The sequence below is a fragment of the Adiantum capillus-veneris genome, chromosome 9 (genome assembly GCF_014529385.1).
Source record: "Adiantum capillus-veneris isolate H3 chromosome 9, ASM1452938v2, whole genome shotgun sequence".
NCBI classification, from domain to species: Eukaryota; Viridiplantae; Streptophyta; class Polypodiopsida; order Polypodiales; family Pteridaceae; genus Adiantum; species Adiantum capillus-veneris.
This window is the reverse complement of record NC_140939.1, coordinates 165,138,125-165,162,717: the sequence shown is the minus strand read 5'-3', so window position 1 is coordinate 165,162,717 and position 24,593 is coordinate 165,138,125. Positions and strand designations below refer to the sequence as shown.

General features: G+C 44.6%; 1 protein-coding gene across 3 annotated transcripts in view; it reads right to left on the bottom strand.

Annotated features, from left to right (window-relative positions):
- LOC147451527 (RPM1-interacting protein 4-like) overlaps window positions 1-19,439 on the bottom strand; it is a 57,293-nt gene extending 37,854 nt beyond the window's left edge. For 2 of the 3 annotated variants that reach the window (XM_086520412.1, XM_086520414.1), the window contains exons 1-2: window positions 19,277-19,439; window positions 19,043-19,129 (exon numbers count right to left, since the gene is read on the bottom strand). In XM_086520412.1, the coding sequence (XP_086376538.1) occupies window positions 19,043-19,048 (6 nt within the window). In that variant the 5' untranslated portion in view covers window positions 19,049-19,129; window positions 19,277-19,439. Of the gene's footprint in view, window positions 1-19,042; window positions 19,130-19,202 lie in introns of all 3 variants that reach the window. The other variant, XM_086520413.1, reaches the window with a different exon arrangement.
- Window positions 19,440-24,593: the final 5,154 nt, after the last annotated feature.

Below are 24,593 nucleotides of genomic sequence, written 5' to 3'. Positions count from 1 at the left end.
GAATCAGAAAAAGGACCAGCAAAGAAATGGAAAAGACGTTTTCCTCGCAAGTCAGAAGAGCAAAAGAAGGTCCTGAGGACAGAGAACAAATGCTTTATATGTGAGCAGCCTGGCCACATTGCTTACAACTGTCCTACAAAGAAAAGGCCAGCTGATTCTGATGACAAGGAAGACAAGAAAGGAAAGAAGCCCATGGCTGGTCTAGTGCCAGATATGGTGGGCGACAAGCCAAATTCAGATGCAAGTGAGCTTTGCAGAGCATGGGGAAAGGTCAGGGATCAAACAATGCTTATCTTCTTTGATCCAGGTGCCAAAGCCAACTTTATTTCCCCAGAATTGGCTTCAAAGTTGGGAATCAGACCTGAAGAGATGGGGTATACAGCAGAGGCAGGTTTGGCATGTCCTGGCCATACAGAGGCTGTGACACCCATCATTGGAAAGTTGCGTCTACATATCCAGTCCTATGTAGATGCTGAAGAATTTTACATCATGCCACTGGACGGATGTGATGTGTTGCTAGGTATTCCTTGGTTGTTTCGTGTACAAGGAATCATGGATGCCTACAACAAAAAGATCACTATACAGAGCAGGGGAAAGAATCACATGCTGGATGTAAAGCTTAAAGGGGAGTCTATTCCTACTGTATTAGCTTCTGCTATTACTTCTGTAATGAAAAAGCATCTTTCTGCGTACTTGGTTTTTGCACGTGAAGTGTCAGATTGTGATGAATCAAATTTATCTGTGCTAGATAAAGAAAGGTCAATGTTTTTACAACAGTATAGTGACTACTTTTCCGATTCATTACTGTCTCAATTAGCGCCAGAGAGACCCGAGGACCATGCGATAGATTTGGTGCCAGGCTGTAGCCCACCAAATAAGCCTCCGTACAGGGTTAGTGCGGCTCAACAGAAAGAGATAATGGGCCAAGTACAGGAGCTGTTAGAAAAGGGGTTGATTCAGCCCAGTTCATCTCCATTCTGTTCTCCAGTGTTGTGGGTGCAGAAAAAGGATGGCTCATGGCGTATGTGCATCGACTGCCGTGCACTGAACAAGAATACCATCAAGAATAGGTTCCCTATACCTAGAATTGATGATATTATGGACAAATTAGAAGGAGCAGCTATGTTTAGTAGGATAGATCTAAAGAGTGGGTACCATCAAATCCGCATTAGATCAGAGGATGTGCACAAGACTGCTTTTAGAACGACGTTTGGCCTTTACGAATTTTTAGTGATGCCCTTTGGTCTCACAAATGCTCCTGCTACGTTCAATAGGATGATGGACAGAATTTTCCGTCCACACCAGCAGTTTGTTGGTACGTTCTTTGATGACATGATAGTCTATTCAAAGAATGAAGAGGAGCATAGGCATCCCTTGGCCATTGTGTTCAAAGAGCTACGCAGTCATAGGTTGCTCATCAATGCAAAGAAAAGTGAGTTTTTTCTGGAAGAGATTCACTTTTTGGGACACATTGTCTCAAAGGATGGTGTCAGAATGGATCCTGCAAAAGTTGAAGCGATCAATTCATGGCCAAATTTGAAGACGGTGCATGATGTCCGAAGCTTTTTGGGACTATGCTCCTATTACAGAAGGTTTATCCGAAATTTCGCTGAGATTGCTTCACCTTTACATGCTCTTCAAAAGAAGGCAGTCACCTTTAGATGGACACAAAAAGAGATTTCAGCTTTTAATCTCTTAAAGGAAAAGATGACTTCAGATCCAGTCATTGTGTTGCCAGATCTTAGGAAGTCATTTGTGGTCCAGTGTGACGCCTGCGGTAGTAGCATTGGTGCAGTGCTAATGCAAGATGGCAGGGTAGTAGCCTATGAGAGCAGAATTTTGCAAGGGCCAAAGATGACCATGCAGGTCTATAAGAAAGAGTTACTGGCTGTGATTCATGCGCTCTTAAGTTGGAAACACTACCTGCTAGGTGCAGATTTCGTTGTCCAAACGGATCATCAGACCTTGCAATACTTCTTGACACAAACAAAGTTATCTGAGAAGCATATGCGATGGGCAAATATCTTGTCCATGTTCCATTTTCAGATTGTGCATGTGGAAGGCAAGAAGAATGTTGTGGCTGATGCCTTGTCAAGGAAGCCACAAATTTCAGATGTGTCGATTCCTTATCATCATGAACTTGATGATATGAGAGAACAGTATGCAAATGATGAAGATTTTGCAAGGGTCTTCGAGCAACTAATGGATGGACAACGTCATGAACACTATCTTCTTAAAGACGGGTTCATGATGATGCATGGCAGATTGTGTGTCACAAAGCCATTGCGACGCAAAGTTATGGAAGAGAGTCATGTCCCACCGTATGCACGGCATCGTGGTATCGATGCTACAGTTAAAGCGGTTGAGACATTCTTCTATTGGCCTACATTGAGAAGGGATGTGGATACCTTTGTGCGAGAATGCCTAATATGCCAAAAGGTCAAGTTTGACAGGCAAAAGGCACCAGGGTTATTGCAACCACTACCTATTCCAGATAAACCATGGGAAAGTATTGCTATGGATTTTATCTTTGATCTTCCGAGAATGCAGACAGGAAACGATGGTATTTGGACCATTATTTGCAGATTCAGCAAACAGGCTCATTTTATTCCTGTCAGGAAGAAGATAAAGCCAGATCAGATGGCACGCTTGTTTATGAGCAATATTTTCAAGTATCATGGCATGCCACAGTCAATTGTAGCGACCGTGATCCACGCATGACAAGTTTGTTCTGGAGAGGTTTGTTTGAGAATATGGGCACAACGCTCAAATTCTCTTCATCATTTCATCCTCAAACAGATGGGCAGTCAGAAGAGGCAAATTCTACTGTCCTAGATCTGCTGAAGTGTTATGTGTCGGAGCATAAAGGAAAGTGGGAGCAATATTTGCCATTGGTGGAGTATGCATACAATAATACAGTGCATTCATCAACTGGCAAGGCACCTTTTGAGATAGTTGAAGGTGGCAAGAAAGTTCCTCCCATACTGAATACAAAGGACAAGATATTTGAAGCAGATAAGTATGTTCAGGACATGGATGAAATGTACAAGAAGGTCAAAGTGGCCTTAGAAAGGACTCAGGCAAAACAAAAGAAAGTAGCTGATTGTCACCGTCGTGAAGTGGTATATTCACTTGGTGATTGGGTGCTTTTACGCTTTGAAAAGGCAAGGTTAAAGAAGATGAAGGGCAAGGAAAGACTCTTTCCAAAGCTCAGCATGCGTTACTATGGGCCTTTTCAAGTATGCGACATAATCAGTGATGTTGCATATAGGCTGAAATTGCCTGACAGTTGGAAGATTCACAATGCGTTTCATGTGAGTCTTCTCAGACCCTATGTGGGTGATGTGCCAGAAGATATGCCAGCTGAAGATCAGCCGGAAGTCGAGGAACTTGACGAGATCTTGGTCCCTGAACAGATTTTGGCACACAAAGAAAGGAAAGTGAAAGGCAAGGTTGCTAGGCGTTACTTGGTAAAGTTCAGAAACTATCCACCAATGGATGCTAAGTGGATGGAAGAAGGTGAACTTGCAGAGTCACCAACTGTGTTATCACTTTACCTCGAAGCCTTCGATTTGCAACCTACCTTGACCCCTTGAGTTTCAAAGCTACATGGATTGTCAGTGTGACAATGGCTTTTGAAACAAATGATGTACATGGTATTTAAAGTGAGCTCAAATGAAATACCTGTTACATGAATGTTAGAGCTGTACAGATTGTCAGTTTGGCAATTGCTCTTATGGAATGTCCAAAAGTTGGTTAGTGCTATAGAAGTGAGTATTTCTTGTCAGTTTGTCAAGGATACAGTGATTGCTTCTATTAAAGAGTACATGTGTAACTGCATTCTTAAACTGTCGGTTTGGGTATGCTCGAAAGTGTTACGGGATCCAACGTGTACTATAAGACAGTGGCAAAATGTGCAGCTACCATTTTGTCATTGGAAAGTTAGTGACTCAAAGCAATGGCAGAGTGCGAAGCTACCACTATGTCATTGGGACAGGGTTCACACGCAGGCAATACATGAGTCGACAAGGTGTTGAATACACCAGGGTTGACAATGAGCATGTATGTGTCGTACATATGTCGACAGGTGTTGAATACATCAGTGTTGACTAGGAGCATGAACGACATAGATGCAAACGAGGACATTTGAGATTTCAAGAGGGGGGTATGTCACCAGCGTGTGACTACTATCTATCCTTTTTGTTGATTTCTTTCTTATTATCTATTTACTTTCACTTTTTGGAAACACCCCTCGGGAAATCTAACTGCCCTGCATTGCATAGCTAGTGTGGAACTGTCCAGAGGGAGTCCATGCCTGAGGGCAAGAGAGCACTAAGGTTGGACAAGGGCTATGGTTAGCCAAGTGGGGTCATTGACTAGCCAAAGTGGAATCCTTTGCTACAGAGGCTACATTTCAGTTCTGGATGTGGCCGCAGTGTACAAAGAGGGTCGGATGACCTAGAAAGATACAATGGCAGCATCTCCTAAAATTTAGGAAACTGCTATTTTGAGACCTGAAAATGTGTTGACGTCATTACCTCCGGAATGACAAGGGGAACATTTTCTTACTGTGTCGTGAAGTCAACTGGGCAACCGGTTGGGATATTTTTAGACGGCAACCCCGAAACGGGAAAATGCTTATAAATGTGCCAAGTGGCACCTTCTGGTGCACTTGCCTCATGCAACAAGAAGTGGCGCTGAATTTTAAGCTGGGAGAGGCTCATTTGCAGTTGTTGTCACAGGTTAAGAGCTATGGAGTGCTTGCTTTCCCTCTTATGCACAGTGCGGTGCCAGGAGTGATGCCCTGCACGCTACGCACTGCCCTCTCTCTCCCCTTTGGCAGTATGTTATGCCTCTCTAGTGGGCTCTTCATTTGACCAATGTACAGTTGTGTGGGTTCATGCGTGATTGCCGAGGCAAGAGCCTCTTGCACAGGTACTGGATTAGCTAGCGGCTAATCCCCCCGCAGGTACAGGTGAATTCGGAGAGGTTTCACGCCAGAAATCTCGTCCGATTCAAAGGGCAAGTAGCCCTACAGGTGCGGGAGCTCGAGGACTTGCTAAGGATGCGACCGGCACGCGAAACGGAGCCTGAAACAGTAAATTACAGCCTGCTGTGTATTTTTGCAGGTTTAGGGTTTTGGCCCTAAACGGACCCTAATACCCCCAGGAGGTTCGGGGACGCAAGGGGACCGCTATACAGGTGATCTGGCGCATTTTCAGGGCTAAAAACAGAGAATTCAGCGTGCTGCAGATTCTCGCCAGGTTTTGCAAAGTGCCCGTATGCGTCGGGAAAGTCAGTCAATGCGTGGGAATACTGACCGTGAAGGGTTCTAGTACAGTTATGCTGCCGAAATCGGGCTGGAACAGTGGAAATTCAGCCGAGTTTGTGCGGGGCAGCTTGTAGGGAACCACAGCGTTTATTCCCTCTTTTGAACAATAAAGAAATACCGAAAGGGGCGCCTAAGTTAGGGGCCAATCTGGTGTCCGTCTACTCATACAGGTGCAATCTAGCAGCCTGTATCCCTCTCCCCTTTGTTGTGTCTTGAAAGTACAGGTAAAATAGACGACTAATAATGGGTGAAAGCTAAATCAAGGTTTGAAGTAAAGTCTACCGCCCTTTTTGGATTGAACAGGCCGGTTTCAGTCGACCACGGGATTGTTCTTGTGGTACCAGGGAATTCCCAAGAGAACATCACAACCTTCCAAAGGCATTATGTAAAAGTCCTCGTGCCCCAAATACCCCTGACAATGCAACCGACGTTTGCCAATGACAGGTGTAATGGCTACCTCCCTGCCGCGTGCCGCTAGAACTGCCTCCGCAAGTGGTCCCATTCGATCGGGAGTGATCTCGAGCCGCGCCGCCAATTCCGATGAAATGAAGTTGGCCTTGGCTCCTCCATCAAAGAAGATCAGGGCTTCTTGGTCTTTCACGTTGCCCCAAGCTCGGCAAAGTTTTGTACTCTCGTCCAACGTGCTGGGATCGGTACCCACGCAATCTGGAACCAGTCTTGTTTTCATCTTGCCTTTTCTTCCACGTTCCTCAGCTGCTCTCGAACTCTCAAGCCTTTCGTCGTCCTTGTCGTTCTGTTCTTTCTGTGCCTTTTTAGAGCACTTCGCGGAGTTATGTCCAGTTTCTCAACATCCAAAGCACTTCCCTTCCCTGATGAAGCGAGCTCTCTCCTGAGGAGTAAGCTTGGGTCGTGCATCTTTCTTTTCTGGGTTGCTCTTTCTCTTTCTACTTTCATTTGTTGAAGTCTGTTCGGCTCTGTGTCATGATCTCATCGGTGGGGTAGGTCAAACTGCCAGAGTGAATGGCAAAACCCCGTTTCGCATGACTTATCAACTCCTGAATAGAAGAGCTGACTTCTGCTCCAAGCAGTGGTCTCGAATCTCTATAGGTAGACCCAAGGTAAACCACTCAATTTGTTCCTTGAACGAGATCTTCTTAAATAAAAAGGTGGGTAGAAAAGAGCTCTAGAATCTCTCGCAATAAGCGTCCATTGTATCCTTCTTGGTCATCCGAAGATGGTTCCAAGCAATTCGTATATCACGTTCATACTCTCGAGTCAGCCAAGAAGAAATAAAAAGCCTCTTGAATTTCAGTCATTTAACTGGCGCTTAATAGAAGCGTGGACCACCAAGTTCGAGCATTTCCCTTAGAGTAAGAGGCAGCTCTCCGAATCTTAAGAGTGCTCTGAGTAACGCCCTCCTACGAAAGCGATGTCAAACTGTTGTACAAAAGACAAAGCCTTCGAAGCCTCTCTATAACCAGAAAACGTGTCAAATTTAATTGACTTTCCACCTTCCTTAAACTCTCGGATTTCTTGCTTTTGTCTTCCAGAAAGTCATACTGGTTGGCTTTGTAAAAATTCTTCTTCTTTGCATAAAAGTTGCTGTCATCCGAGTCTGAACTAGACGAGTCCTCTGTAGAACTGTCAACCATGGGGCGAGATTTAGACTTCTTTGCCTTTTTCTTGCCCTTTCCAAAGCATTGCTTTTTGCTTCGCTTTTTGCCTTTTCTGTCTTCTTTGATCGAGTCAGATGAGCTAGAAGACCTGGAAGAAGAAGAAGAAGAAGAAGAACTGGGTACTCCTTCAAATCGAACACGCTTCTTCTGTTTCTTTGCCTTTTCAAAAGTCGACTGACGACCCAAATAACCCGGGAAGTCAGTGCCTTTCTTCTGCTTTTTGCCGTGCTTTTCAGCTTTGTTTTGCACGTCAAAAAGGTGAGCAATTCGTGCATCAACCATCTCTTCTAATTCCTTCTCTGTATACTTCTTGGGAGCAGGAGGTTTCTTGAGAGCGGGTTTTGTGTGGGGGGGTGAAACCGGCCCATAGGGCGGTAGGCGTTGGCTTTCACCCGAAATTCTTTACTTTAGACACACACACAGAGCACTTTGCAAAGAGAACCTGCGACAGGAATTAACACTTGAACACACACAGCTCGGAAGCTAGAATGCTCCGAGCAGACACCGACAACCTGTAGGCCCCAAAATTGGCGCCCCTTTCGGTATTTCTTTATTCTTTAGGAGGGTAAACTACAAGGTAAGGTCCTGGGAATCCTTCACGTGTATCCACCTAGATACCATTTGATTTGGCCAAATTTCGGCAACATAACAGTCCCAAAACTTGCGTGAAACCAATTCCCCTGCTGGAACTCGCTTGCACTGACGTATACCCTCTGATTCCTGCCCAAAAACAGTAAATTCAGCACGCTGTATTTACTGGTTTTTGCCCTGTTTTCAGCCCCAAACAATCCCCTAACTGTCCTCTGCCAGTGCGGCACGATTCCCAAAGGTTCTGGCGTCCGTATGGCTGAAAAACAGTAAAATTACAGCGCATACACAGCGCTGATTTTGCACCTGTACGGTGAGGTTATGACCCTCACCAGTGCCTGCTTTGGAGCAGCAACTAGCTACCCATGTTCCTGCTCAAGGAGGCTCTTGCCTCAGCACAAAAGCATGAACCCACACAACTGTACATCAGTCAAATGAGTAGCCCTCTTGTGGGGCATCACATAACTGCACGTAGGGGAGAGAGAGAGCAGTGTGTAGTGTGCAGGGCATCACTCCTAGCACCACACTGTACAAGAGAGGGAAAGGAAGCACTCCATAGCTCTTAACCTATGACAAATGCAAAAGGAGGCTCATCCCAGCTTAAAAATTCAGTGCCCATTTTTCTGGAAGAGGCAAGTGCATGAGAATTTGCCACTTGGCGCATTTTCAAGCATTTTCCCATTTCGGGTTCGCCGCTTAAAAATATCCCAACGGACGCGTCAGTTGACTTCGCGGCAGAGTTGTAAAATGTTCCCCTAGTCATACCGGAGGTAATGACGCAAACACATTTCACGACCCAAAATAGCAGTTCCCTAAATTTGAGGAGATGCTTCCGTTGGGCTCCCACTGGTCTTCTAACGATCTATCCTCATTGGGACCGCATCCAAAAGTGCAATGTGGCCCAACTGTCGGATACTTTTTGTTGGTAGTCCCACCTTGACTTTACGCCTTAATTGAGTTCACTTCCTAGTATCCACCAACTTGCTAAGTGCGACGGGGGGACCTATATGATCTTGCTATGAGCCTAGACATCCTCTTACCATACGAATTCCAGTGCCGACCACTTTCCGTTTGCGGGTGAATCTACCGTTCACATTGGCCATACAATGTCCGACCGTTTGCTACTTCAAAAAGAGGGTCTCAAAACAAATAAAATAAACCCCATTGGAAAAAAGCCAACAACCAAGGTTAGCAGTTGCCATATCTCTGTGACATGGTTAATAACTGCCACGTCCTCGTGACAAGGGGGGGGGGGGGGGGGGGGGGGGGGGGGGGGTGTGGTTTTCTGCCACTACGTGTGCACCTCCTCCAAAGAGGTCTTGCTCATATGTTTTGCCATTTTCGGGTCCTTGGCAAAATTAAGCATCATCTTTGTTGCATCGCTGATCAATTGACGACGCTCCATCTCTCGACGCTCCGCCTGAGTAGGCCGAGGCGGGCCATACTCCTTGCCTGAATCTTCGTTGTGATCCCTTCCCACATCTCCGGATGCAGAGGGAGTCGATTGATCCTTGCCTGAAGCCATAGGTGCCACGGAAAAGAAAAAAATTGGGATCGGATTTCCCGTAGAAGAGAAATTGATCGTGCTATGATACCACTGTAACAGACTTGGACACTCCAAGTCGAGAATCTACTGCGACAGCACCAAATAACCACTTCAAAACAGTTCACAGTTCACAATTTATTCGACATTGGCCCGACGGAGTTCCGTACCTAGAGATATTGGCCCCTAAGACTGGCGCCCCTTTCGGTACTTCTTTTTGTATTAATCTGAGTTCAAAGTACAAGAGTGCGGGCAGGCGCTCACACTCAGACTCTGCGTCCAGATGCTTTGAGTTGTGAGAGGCCTGCTCACGTATTTAAAGGGTACAAGGGATGCTAAAAGCAGAGCCCCAAAAGCTGTGAATCAAAAGCTCTCTCTCACAAGAGCTCTCTTGAGCCCCCCAAAATAAAGCAAAGGAGTTCTTTCTCTTTCTTGGGCTTTAATAAAATAAAGCAATTCCAACTTGAACAAAATAAAGCAATCCTAAAAACTGCCAGCGTAGCCAAAATCTGAGATTTACGTAGCGTAAAAAGCAACCAGCGCTTGTGTAGCAAAAAGCAACAAAGTTGTCCGCACTTTCCGCCGCTTTTTACGAGCTGCCACGTCAGCCTCAGTCTGCCCTGTCAACATCAGTCCTGCTGCAGCGGGTGTGTGTGACGTGTCCCATCACCCTCTCTGTGGGTAATGTGTGTGTGTGCAGGGCCGCCACGTCAAACTGTGGGCAGCCACCCACGTCACCAGTTTGTGACAGGGAGTCCTAAAGAGTATTGACAAAATGGTGAAACCAGTGATCCACTTGCTTAGAGTGATAGATGGTATGCAACCTTGCATTGGCAAGGTCTATGAAGCAATGAATCGCATGGTCGAGGCCCTTGAAGAGCATAAGAAGGACCCAGATAGGCTCGAAGAAATCAAAGACCTTTGCAGTAGCAAGTGGAATGTCTATAGTTCACCTCTTCATGGTGCAGCTTTTGTGTTGGACCCAAAGTTCCAGGGTGCAGGGCAGGAGCATGATTCGGAGGTAAACACACATTGGAACACCATCGTGAAGAAGCTTCATCCTGATCGTGACATGCAACGCAAAATCAAGGATCAGCTTGCATTTTACAGAGGTATGCGAGGATCATTTGGGACAGCCGATGCCCAAATTGATCGCTCCAAGATTTCCTCCGTCTTGTGGTGGCAAGAAAATGGAGTCAAATGGTCCCGATTTTCAGCTACTTGCCGTCCACATTCTCAGCCAAGCGATTAGCTCCTCTTGCTTGGAGCAATTGTGGAGTGTATATAGCCACATTGCATCAAGAAAGAGGAACCGACTTGAAGTGGACAAAGCAAATGACCTTGTTTCTGTCAGTGCAAACTTAAGAATGCTTTGCAAGTCAGCATCCAAAGTGACAGATCCTTTTCTACAGTGGGAGATCGAGGCAGAGGCAGAGGTGCTTGGAGAGACAGGAGGATCTACGAATGAGGATGCAGGAGGATTGGAATGATATCCACGACATCCAAGACTCCACTACAGATTGGGAGGTGGGATGCTCTTCTGCCCCTACTGTCACGTGACACATCCAACCCTATGTGTCCGTGGACAAGCTACAACATGATCAGGGTTCAGTCAGTCCAGTCAAGTCTAGATTAGCAGTGATCTGGCACTTTTTGTAAGTCTATTCGTAGACCGTGCATGCCCAGTCACTTAGGGTAGATGCATATCCTCTGGTTGCACACAGCATGATCATCAGTATTCCCTTCAGAATCCATCAGATTCAGTCAGGGGAATTTTCCAGTGCATTTAGCCTATTTTCCCTATTTTAGGTATTTTCACTTATTATTTTTAAGTGACTTTCCAACAAAAGTAGGTAGGGCAATTTTGCTAAGTTAATATATAAGCAAACCCAAGTTAGCAGTAATTGGCAGAAGAGGCAGCAGGAGCTTCCCGCTCAACAGGCAACTTCTCAGCAGTACCCCCTCAGCACCCCTAGCGTTTTTGGATCCCCATCTTCGCCGGGCATTTCCAGATCTCTGGCGTTTCCATCCATTGCAGGATCGCCATCATCACCAGCATTACCTAGCGACCGCAGATCCCCCTCATCGCAAGCAATCCCAGTTTGCTAGCGTTTTACAATCTCAGCCCCATCAGTGTTTTTGGATTTCAGGCCCAGATCAGCCTAGCGTTTTTGGCTAGCAGCAGGAAGGCATCAGCGATTTCATTTTCAGCCTTTACCGCAGTAGAACAACAGCGTTTTCAGCCTATGGTACAGCAGTAGAAACAGCCCCAATTGGTTGCAGAAGTTCCCCCACTTTCAGCCCATGAAAACGCAGCCAAAACAGTCATTTTCAGCCACCGAAACAGTCCCGAAATTCAGCAGTTAGAAGATCTCAAATTTCAGCCATCAAGTCGTCGTCGTCATCGGCATAGTCCAAGTTGCATCAGTCCATTGCATACGCATTGTACCACTTTGTGCAATCAATAAGTAGACCACTCTCGCCGAAGAGAGTGGGGCCTTCGGAGGAGGGTTTTACGTCTCTGGTGTCGTATCTCTCTTCTCTCTCTATCTCTCAGTCTCATACACTTGCACGCACAGTGTCCATTCACTTTGTTCGTGATCATAGCACTTTCCATTAAGAACGGAAGGCTCTCCCTTCCATAAGAACTAAAAGGAACCTTGAGCACAATTCGGAGCACTCATCTTGAGCAAAGCACAAACAATCATTCCGCTGCACCTGACATTGGTATCAGAGCTTTGGCAGTGTTCTGTATCACTCAAGGAAAGAACCATAAGAACCACAGAATTTTTTTTGCTTGTTGCAGTGGCACGAACCCAAGTTTGCTTGGGCGTGTCGATTCCTAATCGTGTATTGGTTGAAGAGTGACAGGAATCCCAAGAAAGAAGGGCTTGTCCAGCCTCCCCTTGTGTCTCTTTTCACTCATTGAGAGCGGACTGTGCACTTAGCGGCCGGCCAATCGACGTGAGGTGGGAAAAAGCAACCTTGGTGTGAGCGCAAGGCCGCCAAGGGGTGCGCCCGCAGAAAAGAGTAGAACTCGGGTGAAGAGAAGATCCTTCTCAAACGCGATTGGCAAGCGAAAGAAAACCTCAAGAAAACCCTCAAGAACCTCAAGAACCCAAGTTCCTCGTGAACTTAAGAACTCAAGACCCTCAAGAACCCAAGTTCCTCGTGAACTTAAGAACCCAAGACCCCAAGAACCCACAAGAACCCACGATTGCAGAATGGTCATCACTCGAAGCGGAATGGATACTTCGCTTGGAGGTGATGAGCATGAGAGAGGTGAAGAAGAATTTTCCCCACCAAGAGGTTTTTCAGACCCTCCCCCTTTTCCATCTACGACAAAGATTGCACTAACTCCTATGGAGGAGTTGGATCAAGAAAGAGAAGCAGAAAGAAAAGACTACGAAGAAGACATGGCAGCCATACAGCGTCGGTACCAAGAAAGAATGGCAGCCATAGCGCGTGAGAGCGAGCGAGCACGTTTGGAAGCCAAAGCAAGACAAGCAGAATTTGATCGTGAGAACAAAGCAATACAAGAGCAAAGCGACCGACAAAACAAAGAGTTATGGCGACTCTATTCTCAAGTTCAAGCACAGATGCAAGAGATTTGGAGAAAGGAGACTCTCTCGGTCTCTTCTTCTCCAAAGCATGATACACAGGATTTGCATGATTGTGTGAAGCATGATGATGCTTTGATTGACAATGACTTGCATGATGCTTTGAATGACAATGATAAGCATGATGATTTGGATGACAATGACAAGCATGATGATTTGCATGATCAAGATGTGATTTCTCAGAAGCATGATGATTTGCACGATCAAGATGTGATTTCTCACAAGCATGATGAGTTGCATGAAGATGATGTGATTGTTCACAAGGATGAGGTATTAGTGGATGCTTTTACTAGCGAAGCTAACCTCGTTGCAGATTCGATCAATCACGAAGGATCGATCTTGGCTCTCGAGCCTAGGTCCACAGAACCCTCACAGGAAGTATTATGTGTTCGCATGATTGATACGCACGCATTGTTCGAGTGTTTCATTCGTGACGGTTTCCTGTATTTTAGTCAGCATCGTTATGTAATCCCTTTTCCTAGGCATGACATATTGTATGTTGAGCACGTTTCTCTCATGAATGAGCACGGATGTATGCGGATTTTTCATGAAAAGCTGAAAAGTATGTATGTAAGAAAGTCACATTCCATGTCTCTTCCTTGGCATGACACAGTTTCCGAACGAGCACATGAAAGTATGAGCACCAAGCATGGGCATTTCCATTGTGAATTGCCACAGTTGATTGCTATAGATCATAAGCGAAAGATTCGATCTCATTGTTTGCATGTGTTTGACGAACGGGTTGTCACTCCATCTCTATGTTCATCTACATTGCATACACAGTCTTTAGAAAAGACAAGATTTTTTTCCTTCACTTTACATGGAATAGGTATGTTCATGGTTTTGTGTTGGAAATGGTTTCAGGAATTTTCAGCCATGGAGATTCTTGAAGAAGAAAGAAGCATGACTCTCAACGAAGTTGAAGCATCAAAGGAGCCACATAAGACTTTTGAGTCGCTTTCGGCACGGCCCAAAGAAGCAAGCGTTGCAGACTTTTATGAAGTTCAAGTACCGCACGACCCACACAGCAGGGTGGGCCGGCGAAGAGTCCCTTCCAGGATTCCGGATGCTATTGGCGATCTCCCTCGACACCATACAGTTCGGTACCAGTACCTCACTTTGAAAAGGAGGGGATGTCACGTGACATCCAACCCTATGTGTCCGTGGACAAGCTACAGCATGACCAGGGTTCAGTCAGTCCAGTCAAGTCTAGATTAGCAGTGATCTGGCACTTTTTGTAAGTCTATTCGTAGACCGTGCATACCCAGTCACTTAGTGTAGATGCATATCCTCTGGTTCCACACAGCATGATCATCAGTATTCCCTTCAGAATCCATCAGATTCCGTCAGGGGAATTTTCCAATGCATTTAGCCTATTTTCCCTATTTTTGGTATTTTCACTTATTATTTTTAAGTGTTTCCAAAAAAAGTAGGTAGGGCAATTTTGCTACGTTAATATATAAGCAAACCCAAGTTAGCAGTAATTGGCAGAAGAGGCAGCAGGAGCTTCCGGCTCAACAAGCAACTTCTCAGCAGTACCCCCTCAGCACCCCTAGCGTTTTTGGATCCCCATCTTCGCCGGGCATTTCCAGATCTCTGGCGTTTCCATCCATTGCAGGATCGCCATCATCACCAGCATTACCTAGCGACTGCAGATCCCCCTCATCGCAAGCAATCCCAGTTTGCTAGCGTTTTACAATCTCAGCCCCATCAGCGTTTTTGGATTTCAGGCCCAGATCAGCCTAGCGTTTTTGGCTAGCAGCAAGAAGGCATCAGCGATTTCATTTTCAGCCTTTACCGCAGTAGAACAACAGCGTTTTCAGCCTATGGTACAGCAGTAGAAACAGCCCCAATTGGTTGCAGAAGTCCCCCCCCTTTCAGCCCATGAAAACGCAGCCAAAACAGTCATTTTCAGCCACCGAAACAGTCCCGAAAATTCAGCAGTTAGAAGATCTCAGATTTCAGCCATCAAGTCGTCGTCGTCATCACCGTCGTCATCGTCGGTATAGCCCAAGTTGCATTGGTCCATTGCATACGCATTGTACCACTTTGTGCAATCAATAAGTAGACCACTCTCGCCGACGAGAGTGGGGCCTTCGGAGGAGGGTTTTACGTCTCTGGTGTCGTATCTCTCTTCTCTCTCTCTCTCTCTCTCTCTCTCTCTCTCTCTCTCTCAGTCTCATACACTTGCACGCACAGTGTCCATTCACTTTGTTCGTGATCATAGCACTTTCCATTAAGAACGGAAGGCTCTCTCTTCCATAAGAACTAAAAGGAACCTTGAGCACAGTTCGGAGCACTCATCTTGAGCAAAGCGCAAGCAATCATTGTGTTGCACCTAACACCTACCCAGAGGTGAACATCAGGCATGAGTCATGACTCATTGCTCATTGGTTTTTGATATTTGTTTCCTTTGTGGACGCCGGCTTTGCCTCCTTTTTGTATTGCACTACCATATGAGTGATTGAGTCTTGACATGTCACCTAGTGACACTTACAATTGTTATTTAGCACTCTAGCCTCTACATGTCTTTCTGTAGCGCCTTGGCTGGCCTTGTAAGCCATCTTTATAATCTATGATCTATCATCTTTTTGCTCCAAGCTTTTGTGTGGAGTCTAGACTCTATTCTTCAACTTTGAGTTAATGTTCTTTCTATGAAGAATCAAGATGCTTTTGTAAAGGATGATCCCAATTCATGTATTGTGTATTGCGCAATCGCGTGTGAGCCTTAAGACTGAAGAATCATTGCAAAGCATGCCTAAATAGGATTCTGCTTGGACTAATGGGTGTGTATGGCTCTCTACTAACATATAGGTTAAATCCAACCTAATTTAAGCATATTCTAAACTTACTGTTCCAACCCCCGTTCCCGTTCCGCTTTTTTTTGGAGGTTTGGGGGGGGGGGGGGGCGTTCCGGAGGCCCCCATTCCCGTTCCGGGTAACTTTGATTCTGCCACAATAGTAAGACTGGTCGGAATTTACGTTGCAGCAGTATCTATATCTACATTTTCGTAAGTTTGAAGGAGTATTCATCGACTTATGCATCCACAACCATCAGAATCATTAAGCTTCAGAAGTACAAAAAGCATCTCCATAGAGAGACGTTCACTAGTTATGCCTCACCTTTGACAAGGGGGATGGCACGTGCGCATTGCATTTGAGCCACGTGGACAAGCTGCTCCTACACGTCAACATCCGTCTTAGCTAGTATAGCTTAGGATCTAGCCTAGCACTTTGTGAGCCTCTAGAAGGACGTGCATGATCAAGTAGATCATAGTTGCATACCCTCACCTGCACAGTCCAATCACTTTACCATATAGACATATGAACAATCACTTACGCCATTTATTAATAAGTGTCTTCGACGTGACATTTATAAAAAGTAGGTAGGGCAAATGGCGAGAATCTATGAAAGTGTCACTTGGCCTTCAATTTTTTAGGATATAGAAACCCAATCTCGCAAGGACATCCAACGCCCCCTCAACACCTAGCGTTTCCATCGCCGGCACATATCACAAACAGGAGCACATAACAATATCAAATATACTCAGATACATAGAATTTATCGTAAAGCCCATTAATAGAGAGAGAAAGAAGATTGACACAATACTTTGGACTAGAACTGGTGGGATTTCTTTGCTATGGTTCTGGACTAGATGTTCATGGATATTCTAAAAGAGGATTGAGGTGGAACTATGGATGATACAAGAAGTTTTTTTCAAACTTTGATGAATGGAAACAAAAGAATTCGGCTAACTTCTAGGTTCTGAAGGATCTCGAGCATTCCACTTCTTGGATTCTCTAGGTTCTTGAGCATCGTGCTCTCATCGCCTTCTCAGAGAATTTCATGTCTTGTCGACTTCTTGCACAGAGAAATTTTTTCTGAACTCTGCAAGCTTTTCTTGCAAATCCTGAAGTTCCGTCCGCTTGCTCCTCTCTTGGCTCGTCATGGCTTCTTCCCGTATCTTCCTAGAGTCATCCTCCTTTACAGAGAAAGAGAGGAGACTATACTCTAATATCAAACGAGAGTGCATAACAATATCAAATTTATACTCGAATAAATAGAATTTATCGCTTAATACTCAAGCCAATTGATACTAAAACGGGAGCGTGGGGTTTAAGTGAGAGGCATGAGGATCATGCGATAGATTTGGTGCCAGGTTGTAGCCCACCAAATAGACCTCCCTACAGGGTACCTAATGCGGCTCAGCAAAAAGAAATTACGAGTCAAGTAGAGGAACTATTAAAAAAGGGTTGATTCAACCTAGTTCTTTACCCTTTTGCTCTCCAGTGCTCTTAGTGCAGAAGAAAGATGGTTCTTGTCACATGTATTGATCACCGCGCGTTAAATAAGAATACCATCAAGAAGAGGTTTCCTATTCCAAGGATTAATGATACTCTTGATCCCTTGAGGGTGTGGCAATTTTCAACAGGATAATCTTAGGAGTGGATACTGTCAGATCCATGTCAGGCCAGAGGATGTGCACAAGATTGCGTTTAGAACGACATTTGGTCTATATGAATTTCTAGTGATGCCATTTGATCTTACAAATGCTCTTGCTACGTACAATAGAATGATGGATAGGATTTTCCGTCCACATCAAAAGTTTGTTGACACATTCTTTGATGACATGATAGTCTACTCAAAGAATAAAGAGGAGTATAGGCATCATTTGACGATTGTGTTTGAACAGTTACGTGGTAACAGGTTGCTCATCAACGCTAAAAAAAGTGATTCTTATTGGAAGAGATCAACTCTCTAGGTAGTGTCAAAGGATGGTGTCCAAATGGATCCTTGTAAGTTTGAAGCAATCAAGACATGGCCAGCTTTGAAGAATGTGCACGATATCCGTAGCTTTTTGGGATTGTGTTCCTATTACAGAAAATTCATCCGAAATTTTGCCAAGATTGCTTCACCCCTACATGCTTTGCAAAAAGAAAGAGGTCACTTTCAAATGGACTCAAAAAGAGATTTCACTTTTTAATCTCTTGAAGGAAAAGATGACTTCGGATCCAGTAATCGCTTTACCAAATCTCAAGAAATCATTTGTGGTTCAGTGTGATGTATGTGGCATGTAGAGAATGCATGCAATCGAGGACGTTTTCAATTTCAAGAGGGAGGTATGTCATGAGACTGTGACAAACACTAACTTTATTTGTTGTTTTCCTTCCCTTGATTTTTATTTAATTTTTGGGACCCTCTTTTTGAAATCGCAAATGCCCACTGTCGGCAGCACCAATGCTCGAAAAGACCATTTCACTGAAAGCTTGGTTAACCTATTTGCTCAAAAATTTTAAGATGATTTGAATAATTTGAAGGTTTTTTCTGGTAAATATTCCATCCCTCAAACAGAGAGCTATTCTCTCTAAACTTTTCTCTCTTCAGTTAAGAAAAAGAGCAACTCTCTCTCTCTCTCTCTCTCTCTCTCTCTCTCTCTCTCTCTCTCTCTCTCTCTCTCTCTCTCTCTCTCCCCTCGTCAGATAGATCTTTAAGGTCTCTTGGGATAGTTTCCTACAATGTTAAAACAATCTTCTTCTTCTTCTTCTTCTTCTTCTTCTTCTTCTTCTTGTCTCTCTCTCTCTCTCTCTCTCTCTCTCTCTCTCTCTCTCTCTCTCTCTCTCTCTCTCTCTCTCTCTCTCTCTCTCTCTGAGTCAGTTTCTGGGAGGATGTCGCCGTGTGTGTGTGTGTGCACCCATCCTCTTGATGCACAAAGACTGAAGACACTACTACAAGAAGAAAACTTGCAGTTTGGCTCGTTCAGTTGTACTAAACAACAAACAGACAGATTTGAGCCTCCATTGCATGAGGAAAACTAGCTACAGTGTGAGAAAACTAGAAAACTAGCTGACACTGATGGCACAAAAAATGCCCTTATTGCAAGGAGAAACAAGAACTGATTGTTCCTGCATCGCACATATAACTACTGCACAAACAAATTTAAGCCTCCACTGCATGAAGAAAACTAGCTACAGTGTGAGAAAACTAAAAAACTACTGCAACCAGAGTCCAAATTGTACGCAATCATAAAAATCTGTGTGCCTGTGATTCTTTAAAGCTAAACGTTCTAAGCAAAGCCTGCAAAGAGTTGCAAACAAGTAAAGTAACCGCCAGATTTGCACACACCCATGTCAAAACGTGTGCACAAAACAGGGTATCTCTCTCAAGAGTATGAGTTATGGGCATATGTGTGATGCCGGAACAATCAGTTCTTGTTTCTTCTTTCAATAAGCGCATTTTTTGTGTCATCAGTGTCAGCTGGTTCATATCAAGTGACAAGTACAAGTCCATTGAAAAGCCAGAAAAGGGCATGGGCATACTAACCGCCATGAGAAGAAAATTTAGCTGAGAGGATGCTGCCGATTATTACAAGGCCTTAATGGCAGCACCTGAAATTGTTGCAGAAATCGCCTGCGAGAAACCAGTCGTTTACAGAAATAAAATGTGTATTTCAATGCAATCAAGTATGACACGGGTGGCTTACCCCTACAGGTAGCACCTTGTTCGGAAAACAGCAGACAAAGAAACCCTGAACAAAAGTAAAGCAAGTTGAAGCACCTGTGAAGCGTCTACGTTGACACAGAAGAAGATCGGAAGCTCTCGACGAGGACGGCTATGGCGGAACCTGCAGAGAGTAAGAGAAAGAGACGGAGAGAGAGAGAGAGAGAGATGTTTGTTGTTGTTAGTGACTGAAAGGTGCTTGAGAAGAGACATCCACCGGCTGCTACCCGTTCACCCCGCCGTCTCTGCCGGTCACTGCCAGTACACACACTGGCCAGCTCACTTGCTACTTGCCTCTGTTTTTCTCTCCCCATTTGAATATTGTCCAAAACATATGCACGTGTATAGCATAGGTCAAATTCGACGAAACTTTCAAAGGCCTATTTGGATTAGCTAATAAGGCTAACGCCCCAAAAGTGTGATCTTGTGTCACGGAGAGAGGAGGGTTGGCAAGATGCTCGTCACTATATGGCACGGCTCTGGTTGAGAGGGGATCTAGGGCCCAAATTTGGGGGGGCGAGGCAGCTTTAATCTCAGCCGTCAGATCATGCAGTGAACTGGGGGTGAACTAGGGTGTGATCATGTGTCATGCCAACATGGGCAACGACGCATGCTAGCGTTGTGGTAGGGCATTCGTGTGGCAATCGAGACGTCCCGGGTTCGACCCACACCCCGCAAGGCGGGTGAACTAGGAGTGAACTCGGATCGCCATTTTTGCCCCGAGTTCACCCCCTAGTTCACCGAGTCGACGGACGGTTGAGATTGCATTGCGATTTCCGCTTCTCTTTCCCACCATAGATCCCCCCTGGCTAGAGTCGTGCCATATAGTGACGAGGGTTGGCTATGCCTCATCACTATATGGTGCGGAGTCCCTCACCACGAGGGATCCAAGGCCCAAATTAGGTGGCGTAGAGCAACCTTGATTTGTATCGTTCGATCGCCATGGTGAACTAAGAGTGAACTAGGGTGTAAGGAAGGTAGAAAGTATGTCACGTCCACATAGTCATTAATATACGATACAATAGTGGTAGGGCTTTCATCTGGGCACCATAAGGTTCTGATTTCAACCCCGCACCATGCAAGGACGGTAAACTAGGGGTGCCATTTTTGGCCACTAAGGTAGTATGCATCTCGTGCCCACATAGTCACCAACGCACGATAGCATGGTGATAGGGCTTTCACGTTGGAACCATGAGGTCCCAGGGTCCCCAGCCACGCAAGGACAGTGAACTAGGGGTGCCATTTTTGGCCCTTAGTTCACCCTATTTCACTCCTAGGTCACCCTGGCGATTAGACAACGGAAATCAAAACGCACGTCATATCGAATAGACAAAGTCTAAACACAAATGCCTAGGGTCTCAAATCCACAATTTAGCCACTTGCCAAAAAACAATGCTTATTATCTACAGGGATGATTTGACCTAACCTATTTGGCGCAGAATGTACTCAATGGCTTAGCATTGATGCCCCAATACCCCTCTCATAGGTAAAATGCAGTTTCTATACTTATTTTGTGAGTTATGACTAAATTAGCAACAAAAATTTCAAAGAAACATTGTGAGAAACTTGCGTCATGAGCTTTTACATGTGAAAGACGAGAAGCAGACAGTAATTCAAATGGACAATCCATGAGGGAGATACGAGCATTGGAAGAAAGAGGGAGAGTACACAATGCTCGGAACAGAACTTACGATTCATTATCCAGAAGACAACAAGTTTTTTACAAAAGTTGGCTTTTATACATTAATCAAGATTTTTAAATGTCAAACAAGTGTTACCATATACATGTGGTAGTGATGTGTGTGAACACACTAGGACCGTCGGGGCATTTTTTCCCTCTTTAGGAGGTTTTTTCCCCCGTGCATTGTATATACGCCCATCACTCTAGGGCTATCCATCTTTCCATTGCACACTAAGTAATACACTCTCTATTGTGTGCCTTGAGCTTCCTTTGTCTTCTCTAAGCTGTGTACGTTTCTCTGCAACCCTAATTCCAACAATTGGTATCAGAGCAGGTTGCGACCTCCCGGGCTTAGTCGCCAGCAGCTCCAGCACACGCCTGCTCATTTTCTCCGATTTCAGTGAGCTTTGGCGAGCGTTCATAGGTTGACAAAAATTTCTACTACAGGCAGTATTGCATAGGCTATTTCGTCATTTTGTGCAGCATTTCTATCAGTGTCGTTTTCTGTATAACAGATGCCTTACAGTCTTCTACGGTTTGTGTTATATAGCACGTGTTGTTCCCGCTTTGTTTCTCCTCTTTTCAGGCAGTTTTCACATTAAGTGCAGCATTTACCATGGCTGACAACAACACAGATGTGTTCAAGATGTTTGCTGTTGAGGACAGATTGGATGTGGACAATTACCGTATGTGGGTTTACATGATGCAACATGTTCTTGTGTCAAAGGGCGTCTGGAATATTGTGCAAGGCATTGATGTACGTCCTGGTTCTGAGGATGTAGGCGATGTTGAGGATGCGGTAGGTCTTGCTGCAAGGATTGTTGCTATTAGAGTTGTTTTGCCTACGGCATAAAAATCTCGTTGGGATGTAAAGGATGCGCAAGCTCATGCATTGATTGCGTTGTCTGTGAAGTGCGCCATTGTTCCTCACATTCGTTCAACAAAATCTTTCAAAACAGGCTTGGGATATTTTGGCTGGTCTTTATGCAAGTCGCAACAATGAGGCTAAAATTGCTTTACTCCGTAAAGAGCTGGAATCGAAGATTATGCATGAGGAAGATGATATGGACACTTTCCTTGCTGGTGTCAAGGATATCAATGAGTAACTTATTTCTACAGGTGAAGTCATTTCAGACAGTTCCCTTGTGCAGACTGTTCTTGATGCCTTACCAGATTCTTACCAGACTTTTGCTAGTACTTGGAGACTTATGACCCAAGGAAATCTTGAAGTTGTCAAGTTTGATACATTATGCACATTGCTGTTGCAAGAGTCACTTTCCAGAAAAAACAGGACTAGACAGCGTACAGTTGAACAGGCTTTTATTGCTTTTCAAAGAAAGGGTACTTCTTATGGTTCTACTGCGAGTTGCAAAACTTCTGTTCCCAATGCTTCTGCTGGCAGCACTTCGTCTGGCAATTCTGGTGATAAGGGCAAAAAGAAGATGCGTTGCCATTATTGTAAAGCTAATGATCACTTGATCAAGTAGTGTCCTAAGTTGAAGGCCAAAGAGGCTAAGAAGAAAGAGGGTGGTTCCACTACCAATGCAGCCATTGTTGAGTCTTCTGTGAAAGGAGACTGTGATGCTGATGTTGATGCAGAATGGGCTTTTAGTGCAGAGTGCACTTACAATCCTGCTGTCCATGATGCATGCACATGTGTGGTATTTCGACAGTGGTGCTACAAAGCACATTACCTCACATCGTGAATTGTTCACCTCTCTCAAGTTTGTCCCTCTTGGGAATTCAGTCACTTGTGCCAACTATACCTCTTATCCGGTTCAAGGAATTGGAAAGATTGTGCTTATTGCTGCAAATGGCAGCTCTTTCACACTTGTTGATGCACTTTATGTACCTGGGATTAAGAAGAATCTCTTGTTTGTATCTGCACTTGCTAGACTTGGACTTGTAGTCAAATTTGTGGATGACAGATGTACAGTTCATGATCTCAGTATTGGTAATGAAATTGTTGCATCTGGCCTTTTGTGCCGTGGGCTATATAAGCTCACTTTGTATGACAAGTGTGGAAAAAACTTTGCAAATGCAGTTGCAGATTCAAGGGCTATTTCAGATGCAAAACTTTGGCATGCACGTTTTGGTCATCTGAATTTTGCCAATTTGCTGCGTTTGCAGAAATTTGATATGGTTGCTTCTTTGCCGCCTCTTGAAGCACCTGTCAAACATGTTTGTGAAGGCTATATTCTGGGTAAAATGCAGCATTCTAAGTTTCCAAAGGATGGTTCAGTTAGGGCCACATGCAGGTTGTAGCTTGTGCATAGTGATGTTTGTGGGCCCATGCAAACTACGTCCTTGGGCAATTACCTTTACTTTGTGACTTTCATTGATGATTACTCCAGGCATGCATGGGTATTTCCGCTTAAAGCGAAGTCCGAAGTTTTTATGTGCTTCAAACAATTTCTGGCTATGGCTGAAAATGTCTCAAAATGTACTATGGGCACTCTCCGTTCCGATCGAGGGGGGGAGTATATATCTCATGAATTTAATGCATTTCTGGCTAGTCGTGGGATAAAAAACCAACGTACAGTGCCTTATACACCTTAGCAAAATGGTGTTGCTGAGAGGAAAAACAGGTCACTTATGAAAATGGCACGATGTATGGTCAAAAGTCAAGCTTTGCCGCATTCTTTTTGGCTTGAGGCCATCATGTGTACCACTTATGTACTAAACAAGTGTCCTACGAAAGCTTTGCAGTCTATTACTCCAGATGAAGCATGACATGATAGAAAGCCTTCTATTGAGCACATGCATGTTTTTGGATGTTTGGCATATGCTTTGGTGCCACAAACACAGCGCATAAAATTGGATGATAAGGCTGTCATATGTATTTTTGTTGGTTATAGTGCTGAAAGCAAAGGTTACAGGTTGTATCATCCGCAAACAAAGCGTATTTTGGTTTCACGGGATGTAGTGTTTGTGGGAGATTCTGTTCAGCCCTTGCTGTCATGTACTAGAGACAATAATGTAAGCTCACAGGACATTTATGACACTTTGTTGCCTCTTTTCAGTGGTGGAAATACGAATGTAAATTCCAACGAGGCAAATGTACAGCCTACGGGGGTTTCAGAAAATGTTATAGATCAGCCTATTATTAATGCAGATGTACATGATGTACTTGATGAGGAAAGGGCTGAAAATGAGCAGGCTAGAGGTATGCCAAAATGGCTAGTGTATACATTGTGTGATAGTAAATTGGATGCACCTTTGTCTAGTCGTACTCGTTCAGGCTCTCGCCATGTATCTTATGCATTAGATTGTTATGCTTTGGTTGTGTCTAGCTTACATGACGTTGAGGAACCTCTGTCTTTGATGAAGCACATAATTCAGAAAATTGGATGGCTGCCATGCAGTCAGAATATGATGCACTTATAGAAAAGAGACACATGGACTTTATGTGATTTTCCTCCTGGCAAAAAGGCCATTGCTACAAAGTGGGTTTACAAGTTGAAGTGCAAGCTGGATGTTGAGATCGATCGCCATAAGGCTCGACTTGTTGCAAAGGGTTATGCACAACAAAAAGGCATAGATTATGAAGAGACTTTTGCTCCCACTTGTCGTATGACTACTGAGGTTTTTCTATGTGCATTGGCAGCTCATTTTGGTTGGGATGTACATCAATCAAACATTCTTGAATGGTGACATATTTGAGGAAGTTTATGTAACGCAACCTCGCGGTTT